Source organism: Lissotriton vulgaris, chromosome 11, assembly GCF_964263255.1.
Source record: "Lissotriton vulgaris chromosome 11, aLisVul1.2, whole genome shotgun sequence".
NCBI lineage: Eukaryota > Metazoa > Chordata > Amphibia > Caudata > Salamandridae > Lissotriton > Lissotriton vulgaris.
In genome coordinates, this window is record NC_141699.1 from 652619824 (window position 1) to 652637587 (window position 17764).

Consider the following 17764-nt stretch of genomic DNA (forward strand, 5'->3'; position numbering starts at 1 on the left):
CACATTGTCCAGGAAAAAATTTGTCGGGGGGGATAAAACTTAACACCGGGAAACATTCCCAACTATGAGAACCTATCGCACTGGGCAACACGTCCAAACAATAGAACATGAGAGATCGTTAGTTCGTTGCTGTGGGGTAGTGACCGGGTCTTCTCCCAGGCGCCGCCAATGCCGCCATCAAAAGAGATTGACTGTGGAAGTGGTCCCTCTAACCTTTCCAGCGCTGTCTGTTAAGTCTGGGGTGGCATTGCAGTGTCCCGTCGACTTTTCCGACCCGTCTAACAGCATCCTGGGCCGTGCAGGGGCGGCGGGGCCGCGCAGCGTAAGTTGAGCCACTGCCTGGTGATCTCCGCTTGTCTTTCCATTTTACATCAGCAGGTCTGAGGTTTGTGGTGTCACCATTGGGGGTGTCTGGGACCCCTCTCGGGAGGCTTGGGTGTCGCTGGTGTCTTCCCCTGAGATGAACAAGTGCGGCCCTTTTTCCGTGTCTGATCCTTCCTCTGTGGGGTCAAGTGCTGCCACAACCTCCAGTGCTCTCTTGCGCTCCACCATGATCTGGGTGAGATCCGGGTAGCCGCTGACTGTCGGTGTGGATTGGGGGCTGAGTTGTGTCAGGGTTACCTTGCGGTGTCGTCTCCGTGGCTCCTGTGGGTTGTTCTGCGGGTCCGTCGGCGCCGGACGGCGCGGGGTGTGTTGTTCCACCCAGATGTCAGCCTCCTTCGGATCTGTAAAAAAATGTGTGGTGCCTCTGTAGATGATCTTGAGTTTGGCCGGGAATAAGAGGGCATATTGGATATTCTTTTGTCGGAGTGTCCGCTTTATGGCTTGGAAGGTGGCACGCTGTTGTTGCACAGCCCGGGAGTAGTCGGGGAAGAGCATGACTTGCTTGTCCTCTACTTGAATCCGCCCATGTGTTCCGGCTGCCCGGAGAATTGCGTCGCTGTCTCTGAAATGGAGGAGTTTCAGTAGGAACGGTCGTGGGGGCAGGCCCGGCTTAGGCTTGCGTACAGGGACTCGGTGCGCCCTCTCCACTGAGAAGTAGGGGGTCAGGTCTGCATCCGGCGTAAATGTTTTAATCCAGTCCGTGATAAATTGGACAGGGTCGGCCCCTTCCGCTCCCTCCGGCAGATTCATGACGCGGATATTACTCCTACGGGAGCGCCCTTCTAAATCATCCGTCTTGTATTCTAAGGCTTTAAGTCTGGATTGGAGGTTAGCGATGTCGCTGTGGTGTTGTTGGACCTGCGTGTTAAGCGCTTGTAGCTCCTGTTCTACCTGGGTGACTTTATCCGCTAATTTCCTGTGGTCATCGCGGAGAAGATTGAGATCCATAGCTAGAGAGTCGAATTTGTGTTCCATCGCCACTCTGGAGTGTTCTATTACTGCGAGCACTTGATCCAGTTTTCTGGTCATGGAGTCCTCCCTGTCCTGTTCATCCCGTTGTGTGGTCTGTGTCGGAGCTTGGCCTTGTAGCTTTTGTGGGTCTGCGCACGGCGCAGCACCAGCCGGTCTGCGGCCCATCTTGGGTGGTAAGGGGGTCACCACCGGATATCTCGGGGGGCGGCCACAAGGCGCAAGTCTCAGTCCACAGGGCGTAGGGCCCTGCCTTTAACCCCCGAGATTCGTCCCTGCCCTCGGAGTTGCCACCGCCGCTAACTTTGTAAGGGCCCAGTTGGGGGGGGGGGGGGTTCCCCTCGGTATCAGTGGCGCGGAGTATCCTGTAGTCCGGGCAGTCGATAGGTTCCCTGCTGGGCAGCGGGCAGGTCAGAGGTCGCGACGACGGGCCCGCCTCAGTACAGCCGCTGGGGCGGACTATGCTCTCCGGTTTTCAAGCTCCCTTGTGGTGATGGGTCCACTGCCGGGTATACCCCAGCGATAGTTCAGACTGGCAGCCCGCAGCTCGACAGGGGGCAAACTCTTGATGGAGGTATTTTCAAGGTTTCTCCTGGTGTGGGGTCAGCCGGTCCCCAGCTGCCCCAGGGAGACACGCGAGCACCTTGGTGTCGTCACTGGGGTGGGCTATGCTCTCCGGTCTTTCAGCTCCCTTGTGGCGATGGGCCTACTGCCGGGCACTCCCCACTGACCATCCAGACCAGCAACCAACAACTTGACAGGGGTCAAACCCTTGGTGGGGGTATTTTCTAGGTCTCTCCGGGAAGGAGATCCGGTTGCAACTTCCCCAGGGCCGTTCTTAAGGTGTCCGGCTGCCCCGGGGTGACGCACAGCCCGCCCCAGCTATGTTCCCGGTATCTGGTGTACGGCGCCGTCAGGGGTAATGGAACTCCCCCGGGGGACGGGGCACTCCCGGCAGCGTAGTCCGTTCAGGTCCCTTGGCGGAATGGGCCCTTCTCCCCAGCCACTCCGCCTCCTCACCAGGTGACTCGAAGTGGGCGCTCCTCTGGGTCTCTCCAGCCTCCTAGACTGGGGGTGCGGCACTCGGGTGACGCTGCTCTACCCGGCGGCCATTAATCTGCCAGGCCACACACGGGAAGCCGTCGCGGAGCGCTGCAGGGCCGTCTCATGCCCGCTGCAGGTCCAGGCCATTGCGGGAGGCCCAGCCCCCGTCCAAGGGTCACTCGGGACGTCGTCGGAGGTAGGTAGCCCGCCTCACGCTTTGTTGATGGTCCCAATAGACCCAGGTCTCAGGGTCCAGGGGCCACTCCGCGGGGGGTCGGCCGCCCCTGGCGGTGCCGCCCGTCCAGGGTGTCAAAGGCCGCTCCTCCGTCCCGAATCTCAGGTGGGTGCAGCACTCTCCCCGCCAGCTCCGCCGCCTCGCCTCCTCACTGCACGGCTGCTCATGAGTGTGTCGCCGTGGTTTCCCAGCCGCGCCGTTCGTGCATCACTTTCTTGCCACTGCTCTACCCGGCAGCCGCCATTTTACCAGGCCGCGCACGGGGATCAGCAGTGGGGTGCCGTGAGCTCGCAGCGAGCCCTCCCCGAGTGTCGTGGGCACCTCCGGGTCACCTCCGGGTGTTCCACCGGCTGTGCACATCTTCAAAGCAGGAGCCGCTTGGCAGAGGGTCGTGTGGACAGCATTTTAAGCAGGTCGGCAGCCGGTGCCTCAGGAAGACCGGTCCGCCATCTTAGGCGGCTTGGCCACGCCCCCTGACTACCATCCATGATGAGAGTACTTCACCTCTGCCAGTTTTGGGTCAGGTTGCTGAAGTGCACAAACCTGTGTGCATTCTGGACTACAATAAGCACATGGGTTGTGTTGACAGAGTAGATCAGAGGTTGGAACCTTACACTGCTATTCGGAAGGCTTATGTTTGGTATAAGAAGTTGGCCATCCATTTTTTCAACTTAGCTTCTTTCAATGCTTTTATTGTGTTCAAGGAGTGTTCTCCTGGGTCATCGTTGACATTCCTTCAGTTTCAGCACTCTGTGATATCTAGCCTTGTTGTTGTGCAGCATGTAAGTGTTCCTAGATTTGGAGTGGTGGAGGATGTGGCTCGATTGAAAGATCGCCACTTTCCTGATTACATTCCTCCCACATTTACAAAAGATTTCCCACTAGGAGATGTAGAGTCTGTTTGTATTCTTTTTTAAGGTTGGCATTTGTGCAGTGTAGTTAGTTACAGATCTTGTGTTACTAGATTTTTAACAATTTGCAATTATTTTTTTTGTTTTGTTTAAAAATTTTTAAATGTGATGGCGGTGTACGTAGGCTGGCGCTTTGCGGGCGGTGGGGGCGGAGTGGCGCTTGGCTGGCGGTTTGCGTGGAGTGGCGCTTGGCTGCCGGTGTGCGTGGAGTGGTGCTTGGCTTGCGGTGTGCGTGGAGTGGCGCTTGGCTGGTGGTGTGCATGGAGTGGTGCTTGGCTGGCGGTGGGTGTGGAGTGGCGCTTGGCTGGAGGTGTGCATGGAGTGGTGCTTGGCCGGCGGTCTGTGTGGAGTGGTGCTTGGCTGGCAGTGTGCGTGGAGTGGTGCTTCGCTGGCGGTGTGCGTGGAGTGGTGCTTGGCTGGCGGTGTGCATGGCCTGGTGCTTGGATGGTGGGGTGGGTGGACTGGCGCTCGGCTGGCACTGTGTGAGTAGTTACTTTCTGTTGGTCACTACACACACTGCTAGTTGAGCGACACTCCACGCAGTCCATCATTATGTGTAGTTGCTGTGTCAGGAATGTGGGCGTGTGAAAGTGATGGGCCCTTGAATGGCGCTGTCTGCTGGTGTGAGTGTTGTAATGTGATGGGCCCGCGCTGGCGGTGTGAATGTTTTGTATGTGTCACACGTATGAAAGGTGTATGAATGGCCTGTAAAGAGGTTGGTGCCTTGACGTGGCTTTACAGCTCACGAGCTGTGAGTCAGTGGTTCAGTTTCTCATACTTTCAATTATTCGCAGTGCATTTCATTTTTGTGAAATTACTTTCGAATACAATTGTATATACTGAATCATCACTCACCCTCGTGCCAAATCCAACCAGTATGTGTGTGTGCTTGCGGATTAGATGGCTGTGCAGTAATATTTGTCTTATTTTCTCTTTCTGAAGTAGGGTGTACCTTGTCCCCTTTTGTGAATGTTGTAATGTGTTGCTTTTTCTTCTGGATGGTGTCAATGGTCTGGTGTGTATCAGGTATGAAAGGTGCGTGAATGGCCTGTAAAACGGTTGGTGCCTTGTCGTGGCTTTACAGCTCACGAGTTGCGAGTCACTGGTTCGGTTTTTATGCATTTATTTATAGACAGAGCATTTCATTTCTGTGAAATATCTTGTTAATAAAATTTTATGTACTGAACCATCACTCGCCCTCGTGCCAAAACCAACCTGTATGTGTGTGTGTTTGAGGAATAGATAGACGTGCTGGAATGTTTGACTTTTGAGTAACTCTGTTAAGGTGTACATTACAGCTATAAATAACTTACTAAATGTAGATATTATTGTTAAACCATAGGAGTATATGGTCATGTCTTTCTTGTGAATTCTAAGTTATTTTTTTATCCACAATGTCCTGCAAACTTGAAAATGTCTGTCACAATTTCCATGCAATATTGTCCCAGGAATCTCACGCTGTAGAACTGAAAACTTAATTAAGTCAAAACAATTTGGTTTTGCAATGGAGGTTACCTGGGTTTTTGGTCCTGTGCTTGGCGGCCATCTAGGGAAACCTATCAAACCCACACATTTCTGAAAACTAGACATATCAGGGCTTCGAAGGAGGTATGGCTTGCGTTGATCCCCCGAACGTTCCCTTATCTAGAATCCCTTGCAAACCTCAATTTTTGCTTAAAAAATCTGTGTTTTCGCACATTTTTGTGTTAGAAAGCGTGGCATCATTGGGCTCACACAAATTTACTCCCACCAAGCATTCCCCCAGGTCTCACGATAAAAATGGTGCCTCGCTTGTGTGGGAGGCCCAAGTACCCGCGACAGGCAAGGGCCCAAAACGTAGTGAGGCGACTTCAAAATTACCTATGTTAAAACCACCTACTTTTGCATCGGGTCACCTGGGTTTTTGGCCCCGTGCTCGGCGGACATATAGGGAAACCTACCAAACTCACACATTTCTGAAAAGTAGACACCCGGGGGCTTCCAAGGAGGTATGGCTTGCGCGGATCCTCCAAAGTTCTCTTACCCTGAATCCCTTGCAAACCTCAATTTTAGCTGAAAAATTACTTTTTTTCACACATTTTTGTGTGGGTAAGCGTGGCATCACTGGGCTCACACAAATTTCGTCCCACCCAGCGTTCCCCCAGGTCTCCTGATAACAATGGTACCTCACTTGCGTGGGTGGCTCCAGGACCCGCAACAGGCAAGGGCTCAAAACCTAACGAGGCGTCGTCAAAATTACCTATCACAAGCCAACCTGGAATTGCAAGGGGGTTCCCATAAGTTTTTCTCCCGGGGCTCGCCGGCCATGTAGGGAAACCTACCTAACCCATACATTTCTGGAAACTAGACACCCAGGGGACTCCAGCCAGGTATGGCTTGCGTGGGTCCCTCATCATTCTCCTACCCAGAATCCACTGCAAAGCTCAAATTTCGCAAAAAAAAATCGCTTTTTTCTCACATTTTTGTGTGGTAAAGTTGTGGAATCTGCGTGGATCCTCAAATTTCCTCCCACCCAGCGTTCCCCCAGGTCTCCCGATAACAATGGTACCTCACGTGCGTGGGTAGGCATAGCGGCTGCAACAGGAAAAGGCCCAAATTGTACGGGGGAGACTTAAATATTACCTATAGCAAAACTACCTTATTTGGGGGGATGGGGGGGGCACCTGAGTTTTTTGCCCCGTGCTCGGCGGCCATCTTTGGAAACTACCAAACCCAAACAGTTCTGAAAACTAGACACCCGGGGGAGTCCATCGAGGTATGGCATGCGTGGGTCCCCCAAGTTTTCCTACCCAGAATTCCTTCAACCTTAAAATTAGGTTAAAAAAACAATTTTCCATACATTTTTGCGTGGGATCTCCGTGCCGGAACAAATGTCCTACCACCCAGCGTTCCCCTTGTTCTCCCGAGTAAAATGATACGTCACTTGTGTGGGTGGGCCAAAGCAGAACAGGCCACAAATGTATTTTTAAAAAACTGTAGCCTTCGGTATTTACAAGAAAGCACCAATAATTCTACTGTTTTGGGGTCCTCCTAGTCACAGGCCTTTGGCCCACCCACGCAGATTCCAGAACTTTCCACCACAGAAATGTGAAGAAAATGCGTTTTTCCCCCCAATATTTTAGGTTTGCAAGGGATTCTGGGTAACAGAATCTGGTGGGAGGCAGTCAAGACACCGCATCCTGAATTCCCCTGGGTGTCTAGTTTTAAAAAAATGTATAGGTTTGCTAGGTTTCCCTAGGTGCCGGCAGAGCTATGGTTCAAAAACTATAGGTAGGCACTTTGCCAAAAAAGGGCCAGTTTTCACTGCGAAATTGAGGTGCGACCACGTTGTGTTTTGCGCCGTTTCCTCTCGCAGGCACTAAGCAGACCCAGGCAAGTGAGGTACCATTTTTCTCAAAAGACTTTGGGGAACGCGGGGTGGGTGGAAATTTGTTGATCCACGCAGATTCCAGAACTTTCCACCACAGAAATGTGAGGAAAATGCGTTTTTTTTCTCCAATGTTTTAGGTTTGCAAGGGATTCAGGGTAAAAGAACCTGGTGGGAGGCAGTCGAGTCACCCCATCCTGAATTCCCTAGGGTGTCTGGTTTTCAAAAATGTATAGGTTTGCTAGGTTTCCCTAGGTGCCGGCAAAGCTATGGTTAAAAAACTACAGGTAGGCACTTTGCCAAAAAAGGGCCAGTTTTCACTGCGAAATTGAGGTGCGACCACGTTGCGTTTTGCGCCGTTTCCTCTCGCAGGCACTAGGCAGACCCTAGCAAGTGAGGGACCATTTTTCTCATAAGACTTTGGGGAACGCGGGGTGGGTGGAAATTTGTTGATCCACGCAGATTCCAGAACTTTCCACCACAGAAATGTGAGGAAAATGCGTTTGTTTTCTCCAATTTTTTAGGTTTGCAAGGGATTCTGGGTAACAGAACCTGGTGGGAGGCAGTTGAGTAACCCCATCCTGAATTCCCCTGGGTGTCTAGTTTTCAAAAATGTAAAGGTTTGCTAGGTTTCCCTAGGTCCCTGGCAAATGAGGTACCATTTTTCTCATAAGACTTTGGGGAACGCGGGGTGGGTGGTAATTTGTTGATCCACGCAGATCCCAGAACTTTCCACCACAGAAATGTGAGGAAAATGCGTTTTTTTTTCTCCAATTTTGAAGGTTTGCAAGGGATTCTGGGTAACAGAACCTGGTGGGAGGCAGTCGAGTCACCCCATCCTGAATTCCCCTGGATGTCTAGTTTTCAGAAAATGTATAGGTTTGCTAGGTTTCCCTAGGTGCCGGCAGAGCTAGGGTTCAAAAACGACAGGTAGGCACTTTGCCTAAAAAGGGCCAGTTTTCACTGCGAAATTGAGGTGCGTCCACGTTGCGTTTTGCGCCGTTTCCTGTTGCAGGCACTAGGCAGAACCAGGCAAGTGAGGTACCATTTTTCTCATAAGACTTTGGGGAACGCGGGGTGGGTGGAAATTTGATGATCCACGCAGATTCCAGAACTTTCCACCACAGAAATGTGAGGAAAATGTGTTTTTTTCTCCAATTTCTTAGGTTTGCAAGGGATTCTGGGTAACAGAACCTGGTGGGAGGCAGTTGAGTCACCCCATCCCGATTTCCCCTGGGTGTCTAGTTTTCAAAAATGTATAGGTTTGCTAGGTTTCCCTTGAGCCGGTAGAGCTAGAGTTAAAAAACCACAGGTAGGCACTTTGTCAAAAAAGTGCCCGTTTTCACTGCGAATTTGAGGTGCGACCACGTTGCGTTTTGCGCTGTTTCCTGTCGCAGGCACTAGGCATACCCACGCAAGGTAAGTACCATTTTTCTCATAAGACTTTTGGGAACACGGAGTGGGTGGAAATTTGTTGATCCACGCAGATTCCAGAACATTCCACCACAGAAATGTGAGGAAAATGTGTTTTGTTTTCCAATTTTTTAGGTTTGCAAGGGATTCTGGGTAACAGAACCTGGTGGGAGGCAGTCGAGTCACCCCATCCCGAATTTCCCTGGGTGTCTAGTTTTAAAAAATGTATAGATTTGCTAGGTTTCCCTAGGTGCCGGCAGAGCTAGGGTTCAAAAACTATGCAGGCACTTTGCCAAAAAAGGGCCAATTTTCACTGCGAAATTGAGGTGCGACCACGTTGCGTTTCGCGCCGTTTCCTGTCGCAGGCACTAGGCAGACCCAGGCAAGTGAGGTACCATTTTTCTCATAGGACTTTGGGGATCGCGGGGTGGGTGGAAATTTGTTGATCCACGCAGATTCCGGAACTGTCCACCACAGCAATGTGAGGAAAATTCGTTTTTTTCCAAATGTTTTAGGTTTGCAAGGGATTCTGGGTAACAGAACCTGGTGGGAGGCAGTCGAATCACCCCATCCTGAATTCCCACGGTGTCTAGTTTTAAAAAATGTATAGGTTTGCTAGGGTTGCCGAGGTGCCGGCATAGCTAGGGTTCAAAAACGACAGGTATGCACTCTGCCAAAAAAGGCCATTTTTCACTGCGAAATTGAGGTGCGACCATGTTGCCTTTTGCGCCCTTTCCTGCACATGCTCTAGGCAGACCCACGCAAATGAGGTACCATTTTTCTCAGAAGACTTTGGGGAACGCGGGGTGGGTGGAAATTTGTTGATCCACGCAGATTCCAGAACTTTCCACCACAGAAATGTGAGGAAAATGCTTTTTTTGGTCAATTTTTTAGCTTTGCAAGGGAATCTGGGTAACAGACCCTGGTGGGAGGCAGTCGTGTCACCCCATCCTGATTTCCCCTGGGTGTCTAGTTTTCAAAAATGTATACGTTTTCTAGGTTTCCCTAGGTGCCGGCACAGTTAGGGTGCAAAAACTACAGGTAGGCACTTTGCCAAAAAAGGGTCAATTTTTTACTGCAAAATTGATGTATGACCACGTTGCATTTTGCCCCGTTTCCTGTCGCAGACACAAGGCCGACCCACACAAGTGAGGTACCGTTTTTATCGGGAGACTTAGGGTAATTCAGATTTGTAAATCAACTGTTATTACCTATTGAGTTTTCATGCATTTCTCCCTTCAAAATGAAAGACATTGTGTAAAAAAAAATCATTTTGAAAAATTACAAATAATTCTCATGCTAGTATGAGTATTCCCAATTTTGAAAATGTGGAAATATATACTGTTTCTAAACACTATAATTTGTACCTAATTCAGAAATACATAGGTGTCTTTCATACCCATTTTTCCATGTATCCATTTTCCCAGAATAATTGCTCTATACCCGGTACATAATAAAAAACCATTGCAAGTTGCTTCACCGTTTTTGGCTCTGGGTTCGTCGGGTTCTTGGCGAAACTACAAGTCCTGTATATCCCCACAACCAGGAAGTTCTAACAAATGTAACGGTATATTGCTCTCAAAGAGTTGACAAAATTACAAGAAGTTACAGGTGAAAATGTTGAGACAAAAGGCTGGTTTTTTTAAAACTAATTTTCAATTTTTCCAATATTTTACTGTTAGTTTCTATAAAGAAACCTTCATGGATTTAGACAAATGACCCCTTTCTGAATTCAGAATTTTGTCTACTTTTCTAAAACGTATAGCTTTCCAGGATCCATTATTGCTTTCGAACTAATTTCTACCATTAACTGGAAGGGGGTTGAAAGCACTAAAAATAGCAAAAATAGGCTATATCCCAGAAAAATGCAAAACTGTGTGAAAAATGTTGGTTCTCTGACTGACAAAAGACTGTCAATTCCTAAAAGCTGGGAAAATGCTGATTTCAGCCCCAGAAACCCTTTTTTGATAACATTTGCAGGGGAAAACACAGAGGCTTCACTTGGCAACCCGTTTTCCCCATTTTTCTGAAAAAAACGAAAATGTTACTATATTTTGCTTAATTTCTGGGACCCCTCCAAGGGAATCCACAAACCCTGGGTATCTTTGGAATCCCCATGATGTTGGAAGAAAAGGACGCAAATTTGGCGTGGATACCTTATGTGGTCAAAAAGTTATAGGGGCCTAAGCGTGCACTGACCCAAATCGCCAAAAAATGGCTTAGCACAGGAGGGGAAAAGACCTAGCAGCGAAGGGGTTAATGTTAAATTTAGTGATATTAAAGGTTCTCTCATTGTAGTGTAGAACATGATTAGCATCAGGACTAATATTATGCACATGTTATCCATTTTGCAAATGTTTATTATTGGGAACTTAGTTGAGCTTTGAGAAAGGCGAGTCTAAGTATGGTAAATTTAAAGCTGCTCAGCCATTCATGAAGCTGTTTGAGATACATGAAAGGCAAGTAAGTGTAACTGGACATGGTACATCTTGTATTTAACTTTCCCTGTGATCTATAGTATGCAGAATTGAGGCAGAGCTCTCGTGCATGGAGATTTATGGTACAGAATCACTGATTCAATGTTCTATTCTGTATGTTTCAGGATTCTCTGATGTATGAAATTGTAATATCAGCAAAGAAATATTTTATTTCCCTTAAGAAACAGTAAGTGACAGATGTTTTCATTTACATATATAGTATCAATACTACTGTTTGTCTAATTAGCATTAGTGCAGGCCATATAATTGTTTAAAGCACAAACCCATGTATCCTGTAATAAGAAAATGCACAAATTAATTATTTATAATCTTTGTTTAGTTACTTTACTTTTTTCTTGAGAATTTCCAACCAAGATTGTTGTAAATGTAGTTAAGTGTACAGATCATAAGGCAATATGTGTTGACAGTACTGTATAGATTTTCTGTAATACACCTTTTTATCTAAAAAAGAAATACCCATTCAGATCCTTTATGTTACAACTTAATCACTTTTAGACAATAAATCAAAGTGTAAAGTAGAAGAAATTATTTCTTACAGTTACTGTGTGTAGACCCTATTCTTCTCATGGTCCCCAGTGACACTAGTCCATTTGCTTAGATTTGGATCATAGCAACCGAAAGGATGGTAGTGAATCCTTGTGAATGACTTCTATTTTCTAGCCTAATTCATCTTAAATTTATTTCTAAGATTTTGCCTTATCATTAATTTTCAAAATCCAATGTTTCTTCCCATTTCATACATTGCTGTGTTTAAACTGTTATAGATTTGAAACCATGTAAATATGAATCCGTTAGGAAAATGTCATATTGTTTGAAATAAAAGGAGCAATATAATGTTGGAAGGCAGACAGATTGTCGAGGTTTTAATGCTAAAACTTTTGTAATTGTGTAACAAGCTTTTTTTTTAATTCAACCTGTCATTAACAATACGCAATTAATCTTGAAAATGGTTTTAAAGTTGATTCTTTTTGCAGTATGGTGAAAATGGTGACTGGTTAGCAGCTCCAGCCCTCAGCTGTATATCAAGTAATCCTACAGCATAAGTCATACTTAGCTGCTCATCTCTATAGCTAACAGAATACTCTTGCAACCCGAACAAATTGACTACTGATTTTTGTGGGGGCTGTCCTTTCTGTGTATTCAGCCAGAACAAAAGGCATGTGACAGACCTCTTCACAGCTATTTGTGTAATGGTAATGCTCAGAAAATATAGTTAGATTCTAAACTTCCGTCTTGTGGAAGGAAGGGCTTTATTTAGGACTTATCATTAAAGGGAAAGTACACCACTCTTCTTAAATGAAAGTCATAAAGCTTCGATAAACTCAGTATTTTTGGATATCAAAATGTTCACAGATCAGACTAAGCTATTCTTAGTTGATAATGTTGATCATCTCCTCAGAAAGGTAAATTATGTAAGAGCACATTATGAGCTTCTTAAATACTTATGAAAGTTTAAGTTTTTATATTCCAGTTGGATTGTGTTTACAAACATAGTATCCCCTGTATGCTTATCTTTATTAACCCCTTAAGTGCTGCCTCGGTGCATTGGCCGACGGCAGCACTACCTCCCCAGTGCTGCGCACGACCATTGGACGTCCATTCAGCACTAGTTCCAATGGACAGCGCAGCACTGGGGAGGAATGTGTAATAGCATCTATGAGGTTAACTTTGAAATATGGGTCTCTGTTATAAATTAGTTGTTCAAAAAGCTGACAAATCCCCGACTGATGTCTAATCAATCGTCAAAGGTTCAAGACTGGTGCCTGCAGAAGTGTTATACTGGGGGGTCTATCCTTTCAGTACAGAGCCTCATATGCTGATTTAACCTGCCCAATGATCCGGAACCTACTAAGGACAGAAAGTAAGCCTAAATATTACAAATAAACACTTGAACTTACCCGTAGTGACTAACAAACGCTCGCATTAGGAACTCCCATGCACTAATTAATTGCACTGAGCATACGCTCACCAGAGGGTAGCAATGATGACAAAGCTGAAATTCAAATGCAATGCGAGGCTCAGGTGTTTGGTTTGTGGCAGCCCTAGAAGAAGGGATCAATCTTCAATTTATCATAGTACATCGGATCTCTTAATTGTCTATGTGCTTTAGTAACATATTCCGTAAGGTCCCATATCACAATGTTACTGCCTTTATCAGCTATTTTGATCTCTATTTGGTCATCTTTTGAGAATTCATTCATTGCCATTCGTTCCTCCTTTGTTATATTGTCACTGTATTTGCAACATTTTAGTTTGTATATATCCTGGATTACTGCCTCCTGGAATAGGTCTATCTTGTTCCCTGGTCCCAATTGGGGATAGAACCTAGATTTCGTTTTTTTGCCGCTTAGACCTGCTCCCGCTTGGGTACATATCTCCTCCAATGGTAATTCACATGTTATTGTTGTATCAAGGTTCATTAGAGTTAGAAATCCTTCTGTGTCTCTAGCTTGTAGACCTCCTTCATGACATTCTAGTCGTTCCATCGATGTTTTCTTTACTAGCGATTCCTTGAAACATATAGACACATAGCACATAGACAATTAAGAGATCCGAAGTATTATGAAAAATTGAAGATCGATCCAACAAAAACAATCAAAGAAAAAATTGATACAAATCTTGCCAAATGGTCATCGATGGGATTAATTGATGAGGCAGAAAGAAAATTCCTGACAGTACAACACCCAATAATGGCAACTATGTTCTTTCTACCGAAAGTACATAAAGATGCGAAGAAACCACCAGGGAGACCAATACTCTCAGCAAAAGGCTCACTATTGGAACCATTAGCAGAGTACATTGACTTTTTCCTAAGACCATATGTGGCTCGACTGAGTTCCTATATTCAAGACACGAGTGATGTGTTAAGAGCACTTAAAGATACACCATGGCAATTGTCCTATCAACTAATCACAATGGATGTCATTGGGCTATATACCAACATAAACAATTGAACAGGAATACATGCCTGTAATTATTTTCTGCAGGATAGACGAATACAATACAGTGAACAAAATAAGATGCTTATGGAAATGATAACAACAGTCCTCACTGACCATGTTTTCATGTTTGGAGAAGACTTATACCGACAAAGCAGCGGGACGGCAATGGGATTCTCCTTTAGTCCTAGTTACGCTTGTCTCACCATGGGATGGTGGGAGCAGGAGAAAGCATGGAACACCACAAATGATGAATCAGTGAATAAAATCGTAAGCTGGAAGAGATTTATTGATGGTCTTTTAATAATTTGTGACGGCAGTGAATCAGAATTCGAGGAATATTTCAAAGTAATGAACAATAGTACCAACAACCTGAAATTTACATACACTAAAAGCAAAGACAGGGTCATATTCCTTGATACTGAAATTTACATCAAGAATAATCAAATTCACACTACACTGCACAGAAAGATCACAGCGACAAATGCAACCTTGGAAGCAACCAGCTTTCATCAGAAATCCCTCCTATCCAGCATCCCTTATGGGAAATTTTTGCGAATCCTCAGAATCTGTAGTGAAGATCAAGAATGGGACACGCAAAGTAATAATGCGGCTGAAAGATTCTTGAATCAATCAACCAATCAATCAAGGCATTTATATAGCGCACTACTCACCTGGAGGGTCTCAAGGCGCTAGGGGAGGAGGGGTCCGCTACTGCTCGAACAGCCAGGTCTTGAGCTGTTTCCTGAAGGCAAGGTGGTCCTGGGTCAGGCGGAGGTGGGTCGGGAGGGAGTTCCAAGTCTTGGCGGCTAGGTAGGAGAAGGACCTTCCTCCTGTGGTGGCTCTTCGGATCCGGGGGACGGCGGCGAGGGCGTGGCTGGTCGATCGAAGCTGGCGTGTGGGAGCGTAGAAGTTGAGGCGGCTGTTGAGGTATGCTGGTCCTTGGTTGTGCACAGCTTTGTGTGCGTGGGTGAGGAGACGGAAGGTGATTCTCTTGTTGACCGGGAGCCAGTGCAGATCTCTCAGGTGTCCGGAGATGTGGCTGCGACGGGGGATGTCCAGGATGAGTCGTGCTGAGGCGTTCTGGATCCGCTAGAGTCTCTTCTGGAGTTTGGTGGTGGTTCCGGCGTAGAGGGAGTTGCCGTAGTCCAGTCGGCTGGTGACGAGGGCCTGGGTGACCGTCTTCCTGGTCTCGGTGGGGATCCACCGGAAGATCTTACGTAGCATGCGCAGGATGTTGAAGCACGATGAGGAGACGGCGTTGACTTGTCTGGTCATCGAGAGGGAGGAGTCCAGGATGAAGCCCAGGTTGCGTGCGTGGTCTGTTGGTTTGGGTGCGCTGCCCAGGGCGGGGGGCCACCAGGAGTCATCCCAGGCGGAGGGTGAGGATCCCAGGATGAGGACTTCGGTCTTGTCCGAGTTCAGTTTGAGGCGGCTGTTCATCATCCACTTGGCTACTTCTGTCATCCCTTCGTGTAGGTTGGCTCTGGCGGTTGCGGGTCGTTGGTGAGGGAGAGGATCAGCTGGGTGTCGTCGGCGTAGGAGATGATGTTGAGGTTGTGTTGGCGTACGATGGCTGCGAGGGGGCTGCTGTAGACGTTGAAGAGGGTTGGGCTGAGCGAGGAGCCTTGAGGAATGCCGCAGATGACTTCGGTGGCTTCTGATCTGAACGGGGGGAGGCGGACTCTCTGTGTCCTTCCGTCGAGGAATGAGATGATCCATTCCAGTGCCTTCTCCTGGATTCCGACGTTGCTGAGGCGCTGCACTAGGGTGCGGTGGCAGACAGTGTCAAAGGCCGCGGAGAGGTCTAGGAGGATGAGGGCCGCTGTTTCTCCGTTGTCGAGCAGGGCTCGGATGTCATCGGTGGCTGCGATCAGGGCGGTCTCGGTGCTGTGGTTGGCCCGGAAACCAGACTGAGAGAGGTCGAGGGATCCGTTCGTCTCGAGGAAGGCGGCCAGCTGCTTGTTGACGGTCTTTTCGATGACTTTTGCAGGAAACGGGAGCAGCTAGATGGGGCGGTAGTTCTTGAGGTCGGTGGGGTCTGCTGATGGCTTCTTTAGTAGGGCGCTGAGTTTGGCGTGCTTCCAGCTCTCCGGGAAGGTAGCGGTGTCAAAGGAGGTGTTGATGATGTCCCGCAGGTGGGGTGCGATGACAGCGTCGGCCTTGTTGAAGACGTGGTGAGGGCAGGGGTCGGTCGGAGATCCGGAGTGGATCGAGTTCATCGTGCGGATGGTGTCTTCGGTGCTGATCGGGGTCCAGGCACGGAGGGTGGTGGTGGGGGGCGGTGGTTCAGTCGTGGCGTGCGTCGGTTAGGTGCTGAAGCTGTTGTGTATGTCCGCGATCTTGTTGTGGAAGTAGGAGGCCAGGGAGTTGCAGAGGTCTTGTGAAGGGGTGATGCCGTTGTTTCCGGCTTTGGGGTTGGAGAGCTCTTTGACGATGTTGAAGAGTTCCTTGCTGTTGTGTGCGTTGTTGTCCAGTCGTTCCTTGAATGCAGACTTCTTGGTGGCGTTGATCAGTTGGTGGTGTTTTCGGGTGGCGAGCTTGAGGGCAGCCATGTTGTTCGGTGTTGGGTCTCTGCGCCAGGCTTTCTCGAGGTCTCTGCAGTTCTTCTTGGAGCTCTTGAGTTCGTCGGTGAACCATGGGGCTTTCTTGCTGCCGGGTCTGCTAGGCGGGGTCTTCAGAGGGGCGAGGTCGTCTGCGCAGTCGCTGATCCACTTTGCGAGGTTGGTGGCCGCCTGGCTTGGGTTCGTTGTGCTGGTGGGAGAGTTCACGCTCAGGGAAGTCGCGAGCTGGCCGGATGTGATCTTGTTCCAGCTTCTGCGTGCAACCTGTTGCTGGTGGTGGTGGATCGTGGTCCTTCTGAAGCTGAAGTGGACGCAGCTGTGGTCCGTCCAGTGGAGTCCGGTGGCGTGGCTGAAGGTGATGTCCTTGCTGGATGAGAACACGGGGTCGAGTGTGTGTCCGGCGTTGTGGGTGGGGGTGGTCACCAGCTGCTTGAGACCGAGGTTGGCGAGGTTGTCCAGCAGGGTGGTGGTGTTGCGGTCGTTGTTGTTCTCCAGGTGGAAGTTGAGGTATCCGAGGAGGATGTAGTCAGCGGAGAGGAGGGCGTGCGGGCTGATGAAGTCAGCAATGTCTTCGTTGAATTGTGTGCGTGGTCCCGGGGGTCTGTAGATGAGGGTGCCTCTGAGGGTGGTCTTGGGGTTGATGTGGATCTGGAAGTGCAGGTGTTCGGCGGGTACGAGGGTGTCGTCGGAGTTGGTCGTGATGCGGATGGTGTTTCTTTGGATGATGGCGATGCCTCCTCCTGTCTGGTTGACGCGGTCCCTCCGGATGATCTTGTAGCCGTCCGGGATGGCGATGGCGGGCGCTGAGGAAGCGTTCATCCAGGTTTCCGTGAGGAAGGCGACGTCTGGGGCTGTGGTATCGAGCAGGTTCCAGAGCTCGACAGCATGTCTGTGGATGGAGCGGGTGTTGAGCAGGATGCACTTGAGGTGGTTGCTGCTGTGGCTTGGCTTGATCGATGCAGGTGTAGTGCAGGTCCGGATGCAGGTGAACTTGCAGGAATGGCAGCAGAAGGGTCCGTGGGTGCGTCTCAGGGTGGCCCGGTAGCAGCCCGGGATTCGACCGGCGTTGAGTGCGTAGAGTTCGGTGGCGTCGTAGGTCCGGCGGGTGGGTTGGGGTCTGCGGGAACCAGGGGTCCTGGCACTGGGCGCGGTCCAGGTGCGGACGGGCGCAGACGGGCTAACCTTTGGCGCACCTTCGGCGCTCAATCGTGCTCCCGCTGCGCGCGTCCGCTGCGCGCGTCCGCTGCGCGTGTCCGCTGCGCGGTCGCTCTGGGGGCGTCATAAGTAAGGAGCCGGTAGGGCGGGTCAGCTGGGTGGCAGGAACGTGGGCGGCCAATGGCAGGAGGGGGGCGAAGTCGGCGTAGGTCAGTGGCGGGAAGGGGGACTGAGGACGGCTCAGTGGCGGCTGGGGCGTCCGGCGGCCGGGAGCGGTCTCAAAGG

At 49.1% G+C, this 17764-nt stretch overlaps 1 protein-coding gene across 1 annotated transcript in view; it reads left to right on the forward strand.

The window, feature by feature from the left end:
- LOC147683289 (uncharacterized) overlaps positions 1–17764 on the forward strand; it is a 1765034-nt gene that overhangs the window by 231948 nt on the left and 1515322 nt on the right. The window contains exon 3 of the mRNA XM_086942513.1: positions 10926–10987. Within this exon, the coding sequence (XP_086798639.1) occupies positions 10926–10987 (62 nt within the window). The remainder of the gene's footprint in view (positions 1–10925; positions 10988–17764) is intronic.